Source organism: Episyrphus balteatus, chromosome 2 (assembly GCF_945859705.1).
Source record: "Episyrphus balteatus chromosome 2, idEpiBalt1.1, whole genome shotgun sequence".
Lineage (NCBI taxonomy): Eukaryota > Metazoa > Arthropoda > Insecta > Diptera > Syrphidae > Episyrphus > Episyrphus balteatus.
This window is the reverse complement of record NC_079135.1, coordinates 48,818,929-48,825,092: the sequence shown is the minus strand read 5'-3', so window position 1 is coordinate 48,825,092 and position 6,164 is coordinate 48,818,929. Positions and strand designations below refer to the sequence as shown.

Sequence of the window (6,164 nt, the reverse complement as noted above, 5' to 3'; positions counted from 1 at the left end):
AAAAAATTTTTATCATTGTTTACAATTTTGGCCTATTTATTCAAATTTACACTTTAATTACTCAAAAAACGTAAGATTAATCAATGTTACATGAACTCTTACGTTTTTTGAGTAATTAAAGTGTAAATTTGAATAAATAGGCCAAAATTGTAAACAATGATAAAAAATGTTTTTCGAATTCAAGCTTTTTTAATTTTTTGAATTTTACTAGAACATGTTCTATAGTATACTAATGTAAATTTTTTTTTACACCATCAGAAAATAGACATTTTAACGAACGTCATGCTCACCGACTTTTTGAAAAAAGCTGATATTTTGAATCAAATAAATTACAGTGTATTTGGGACATAATAAGGTAAGTTTTCACCAAATTTCGTAGAAAAATTTTTGTTTTTGAAAAAGATAAAAATAAAAAACCAAAAACTCGGTTTTTTGAATTTTTCACATTAATTTTGAGGTAATGTGGAAAAATTGTTGATAAAAAGTTATGTAGATCTTTTTATTACCTACAACTTTGCCATACAACTTTTTTCTATAGGATTTGTAGTTTTGCCGGAAATCGAGATATACCATTTTTTACCATTAAAAACTCAACCCACCCACTTCCCGAACTCGGCTCGCCCGTAATTTATTTTTCCTTTCATTTTCATCATATTCTCCTCCTTTTCCAATGGGTTTCATCCTACTATGATTTTTTTTGTACTTTTTAATGTTTTTGAAGGCATCGGCACTGGTCTAATTTTAATTGTTGGACGACTTTTGTCACTGAAAAATGTTAATTTGATAGCTGTTATTATCAAATTTTTTTTTCGGTGTATATTTGAAACATGAAATCACTCTTTTCTAAATGTTCACAAATTTTTTATATTTAACATTTCGATGCCTTATATCCTAAATTTGGAAAAAAACATTACGTATACACCGTAGTGAACTTTTTTTTCTGAGTTCTCTATTTAAATACTTTTATATTTCAAACTATGTTTTGGCTAACCTGCTTGTAATTGCTTAAAAAGTTATTTTTGAATAAGGAGAACAGTAGCTATTTTACCTTGAAGGGGGAAGGGAATTATTTTTTAAGAAGTATAATAATTTGCAGAATTTATTGCTATATATTTGTAGGTATAAGTTGAGTATAAGTAATTGGAAAATGAGCGCTTTGTTCCTATTGATAAAACACATTTGATCTATGTATATCATTGCACTAACGCGATACCAAAATAAAAATAACTCTCTCTATGTTAGTTTTGATGTGTTACCCAAATCATTCAAATCAGTGAAAAGTTTCCACATTAAAGGTTTGATACAGGTGCTTGTTAAATTTTGTTGGTCTTTTAATGGAATTTCTAAGTTGAGATTTGATAATTATAATCAAAGAATTTTTTTTTTTTTTTTAATGCTTTCTGTATTTTATCTTAGACTAATTTAATAATATTTTGTATCAACATTTTGTTTTGAGGTAGGTAGGATCAATTAAAATGATTCAGGATAGGTAGGTGGATTTCTTGACTAGATATTATAAACTTAAACAACTGGGGCAACTGGCAAATGAGCACCTTGTGGTTGGAAACCGTTCTCATCGGCGATGTAGCTGACAGAGTAAGTGACACCATCATCACCGACATAGCTGTATTGACCCTTGACTACAATAGCTTCATCTTCTGATCCAATGTTCTTCAATTGACCTTCCTCGGAGTGAGCTTTACCATCACTGGTTTCAACACTGTAATTGAATAGGATTGAAATATTTTTATTGATTTGAACACTAAGAACATTTTTTTTTAGAAAACTAACGCGAATTGGTATCCTTCAGGACCGACATTGCTGTCTGAACGGACAACGGTAGCTTCTTCAGCAGCCAAAGCCAAACCGAAAAGGGCAACGAAAACAATGACGAATTTCATATTGATATTTGTTAGTTTGTTGTTAACCGTAAGAAAACTGAAAACTTAGTGAATGCTTAGTAATTGTCATCTAAAGTATTTATAGTTCAAACAAAATAAATATCATTTTGGTCTTCAAGTTCAAATCTATCCAGTAGAAGTCGTACGAGACAAGGAATTTGATTTGTCACATTTAAAATGCAAATTTTGTCTGTAAAACAAAAACTGTACACATCTTGAGACTATAGGTAGTCTACGCATAAAAATAGACAGAGCAACCTAAAGTTGTTTTTTAACAACGAAAAGTCTTGTTTATTGATTTATTGACAGATTTAAATTCAAACCATAAATATTATAGCCAATTATAAGTATCAGTTTTGATTTCTTTTACTTAGAGACTGAAAATATCATCTGAATTAAATTCAAATAAATCACAAAACTTAGCGTTAAAAAAATTAGTGAGTTTGTATGCTCAAACATAATTACAATTTATCAAGTCTCAAGAGATTTCCTATTGTTTGTTTTTATTCATATTTGAAACAGATTGATGTACATATATGCCATTTTGTTACTGTTTAAGCTGAAAAATAGGGAAAAAACATAATTATTCTTGCGTAAAATTTTATGGTTTAAAAGGACTTAGAATCTAAGTCTGTTCTGTTCATAATTATAATGTTGTTCTATTCTCTCATACTGACAGATTTCAATATACATAGCTATCATAACAACCTATATAAATCTTTTCTACTTGCTTGTTTTAATGTCTCTTCTAATTTCTCAAAAATAGGTGATACTCTCTTTTTATAGATTCACAGACTTTATGCTTAAAGCATAAGGATATGCCTGCTTGCATTCTTCATCAAACAAGAGTTTCCTTGTGAAATTAATCTCATCAGCACTTCTTCTGGTAATTCGTTTCACTTGGTGCTGATAACGAGTGATTAAGTTAAATAAACATGCGGCACTCGTGAAAGAGCAAGGTCTTGTGACTAACAACTCTCAACTATTCCTGTGTGCTTGTAATTAATTTGCAAGAATAGAAGGGATTTACAATTTGATAGGCTAACTTAAGATCTCTCAGAATTTTGTAACTTGTTCATCCCAAATATTTACAGTTCTTGTGAAATTTCGAACAAATCTCTACTTTGCAACAGTATTTTACTTCTTCTGCCCATAATTGATTTTTGTTTTTTACAATTCTTTCACTAAAACATTGCCTAACAAAAAGAAACAATTAACTAATAAAAATATTTTTTATTTCATACGCCATTTTTTTGCAAATTAATTAACAGTTCCGAGTTTCATAAAAACTCAATTTCTTACTTTTATTTCAGAGCAACAAGACCAAAAAAATTTGTATTGTGTGAATCTGGTTTATTATTTTTAAAACTTGTCCCGGTATTGCAGTTTTCAAAAAAGTATAAAATTTTCCAAAGTTGAAGTTAGATAAAAAAAAAAATATTACAGTTTGAACTCAAAAAAACCTTGTATTCATCATAACTTTTCTCTTATAATTTAAGTCGAATAAAGAGCTTTGGCAAAAATGTAAAGCTTTAAATTATCTACATTTAAGATCTTAACAGTTTTTTTTGTACAATGCACCGTTCTTGCACAGGGTATGAAAATTGTATTTTTGCTCCCAACACTACAAAAGCAAATCTTAGGAGGGGAAAGGCTGATTATCTATTGTTTTGGTTTACAATGAACCCAAAAAGTGCAAATTAAACCCAAGCACAAAAAATATTTTTATTTTTGTCTTACCTGTGTTATTAATACAGACTTACTCTTGGAATTCAAATTACTAAAATATTTAAGACTTTTTTTTTGTACAAATTTGCGAAATTTATATGAAAATAAAAAACAAAACAAAAAATTAGTTCTTCAAATGAAAAAAAAAACAACTTTTAAATAAAATGAGCTAAACAAAAAATATCAAAATCGTTTGAATCGATTTATAAAAAATTAATTTTGTATAAATAATTTTTTGAAAAAAAGTTTTAAAATAAAGTTGGTGTCATTTTGAAGCAATTTAATTAATCAACACTTAAAACCAAAATTTAAAAAAAAAACAATGTCCCGCTTTCGAAAATTCGATTTTTCAATCGTTAATAAAGATTTTTGAAAGACCTTGTCTTAAAACTGATACTCGAATTTTTTTTATCAAAACCTATTTTTGAGAAAATTAAACTTTTCCAAAATTGGTACTTATATGACAGGTAACGTTTGTTTTTCGTCCAAAATTCTCTCTATACAAGATCCAAATACTGCTACATCTCAGTCTCAACCACTATATTATCGTAATGTCATGTTTGATTGTTATCTCAACTGTTTCTTTTTGTACAAATGCAAGTAAAGTTATCTTTCGAGAAGAAACATCCTCGAACCTAAAGGCTGTATGTTGCTGGATTAACTAAATTTCCCAGATCCTGTAAGGATAGAGAGAGAGAGAGAGAGAGAGAGAGAGAGAGAGAGAGAGAGAGAGAGAGAGAGAGAGAGAGAGAGAGAGGTATTCCCTCAAATAGGGTGAAACTTAAGCAAAAATTTTGATTAGACTAGTTTAATACGGAAGGATGATCCATTTTCATAGAGCTAATTCAATATGGTTCCTCGACTTGCTGTTAGTTCGATGTGATGAGAAGAATGATATTCCTGTTGAACTTTAAAATCGCTTCTTCAACCTATGCTTCGAAAGCAGCTATGTTTGAATTATATTCTTGTGAAGTCTTTTTAGTCCTGAAAAAATTTCAAAATTTTTTTTTTTTTGTCGGAAGAGCTCTCGGCTTATGTCTTAGAATGCTTGGCTGTATAATATTATTAAGAAAAAAATATTGAAAAGAAGAATACTTTGATTTTTTCCATGCTTTTTGTATTTTCACTTAAACTAGTCAACAATATTTTTTAAAACTTAGGCAATTGGGGCAACTGGCAAATGAGCACCTTGGGGTTGGAAACCGTTCTCATCGGCGATGTAGCTGACAGAGTAAGTGACACCATCATCACCAATGTAGCTGTATTGTCCCTTGACGGAAATAGCTTCATCTTCAGATCCAGGGTTCTTAATTTGACCTTCTTCGGAGTGAGCTTTGCCATCACTGGTCTCAACACTGTTTATATAAAATAAAAAAAAAAAATGATATTTAGTTTTTTAAACTTTCAAGAACTGTTTGTAAAAAAAAAACTTACGCGAATTGGTATCCATCAGCATTGACATTGCTGATTGAGCGGACGATTGAAGCTTCTTCAGCTGGGGCGGCCAAAGCCAAACCGAAAAGGGCAACGAAAACAATGGCGAATTTCATGTTGATAAGTTTGTTTGTTTGTTGTTAACCGTAAGGAAACTGAAAACTTAGTGGATACTTTGTGAGGGATATCGTACTACTTTATATAGTAAATCACAAATTCTCAAGTTCAAACTATCCAGCAGAGTTCATATATTAGATCAGGAATTTTGTGCCTATAAACATAATGTATCACATTTACATTGCAAATTTGTTTGCAAAAAAGTAGATTCACGCATTTTATTCGCATTCACGCATACCTCTACACCAAAAGTAAAAGTCTTCGAAGTTGTTCTTCAAGAAGTCAAGTCGAATCTTATTTAGGTAATATCTTCGCAAAATTTATTCATTTGGATTATACATAATTTTACCATCTAATCTAGCAATTTTGCATACATTTTGGATTTTTTAATTTCATCTAATAGGTGTTTTGTAATTTTAAAACATGAAGATGTTGATACGTGAGATGTAGGTAAATTTTGTTTAATAGTTTGTTCTCAACTAATCAACTCGTATCAGAATCAATTGACAGGGAATGATGGGTGAAATCTAACGTTTTCTTTAATCATTTTCAGTGCAAAAATACCAAATTTTTTTTTAAAAAAGTGTTGCCTTAAAACAACTCTGTATTGTTTTCCGATTGTTTTCATTATAGTCTGGAGTTATAGCTATTTCACGGGGACCAACCCGATCATCAGACTCCTTTCAGTGATGATAAGTCGCTTATGTTCAATTATTTTTGAAAATTGCCACTACTTGTGAGATCATTATCCCGAATAGGTTTTCCAGATATCAAGTTTACTTGAACCGACTAGCATTTTCATTTTTATTAGCTCACACAAGTCTGTTGTTGTTCATTCGGTTTCTTTCTCTTTTTCTCCAACTCTATTCGTATGACAACAATAATAATTTATTTGTTCGTATACAAAGAGGGAGATGAGCAGAAAGAGAAAGGTTTGTGTATGGCTAACCTCAGGCTCAGGCAGACGAGTGACAAGCTTTTGTA

The 6,164-nt window shown here is 30.1% G+C and overlaps 2 protein-coding genes across 2 annotated transcripts; both read right to left on the bottom strand.

The window, feature by feature from the left end:
* Positions 1-1,486: 1,486 nt before the first annotated feature.
* On the bottom strand, positions 1,487-1,901 carry LOC129912426 (larval cuticle protein 65Ag1-like). Its single transcript, XM_055990642.1, has 2 exons — positions 1,792-1,901; positions 1,487-1,720 (listed from the first exon to the last, which is right to left on the bottom strand). Exons 1-2 carry the CDS (start codon positions 1,899-1,901, stop codon positions 1,522-1,524), a joined length of 309 nt encoding a protein of 102 aa, XP_055846617.1. The 3' UTR covers positions 1,487-1,521.
* Positions 1,902-4,785: 2,884 nt separating this feature from the next.
* On the bottom strand, positions 4,786-5,197 carry LOC129912424 (larval cuticle protein 65Ag1-like). Its single transcript, XM_055990640.1, has 2 exons — positions 5,064-5,197; positions 4,786-4,984 (listed from the first exon to the last, which is right to left on the bottom strand). Exons 1-2 carry the CDS (start codon positions 5,177-5,179, stop codon positions 4,786-4,788), a joined length of 315 nt encoding a protein of 104 aa, XP_055846615.1. The 5' UTR covers positions 5,180-5,197.
* Between the last annotated feature and the right edge of the window lie 967 nt (positions 5,198-6,164).

Coding starts and splice junctions, on each gene's coding strand:
- LOC129912424 (XM_055990640.1), bottom strand. CDS start 5,179: ATGAAATTCGCCATTGTTTTCGTTGCCCTTTTCGGTTTGGCTTTGGCC. Junction 4,985..5,063: donor GCTGATGGATACCAATTCGC/GTAAGTTTTTTT, acceptor TTATATAAACAG/TGTTGAGACCAGTGATGGCA.
- LOC129912426 (XM_055990642.1), bottom strand. CDS start 1,901: ATGAAATTCGTCATTGTTTTCGTTGCCCTTTTCGGTTTGGCTTTGGCT. Junction 1,721..1,791: donor CCTGAAGGATACCAATTCGC/GTTAGTTTTCTA, acceptor ATTCAATTACAG/TGTTGAAACCAGTGATGGTA.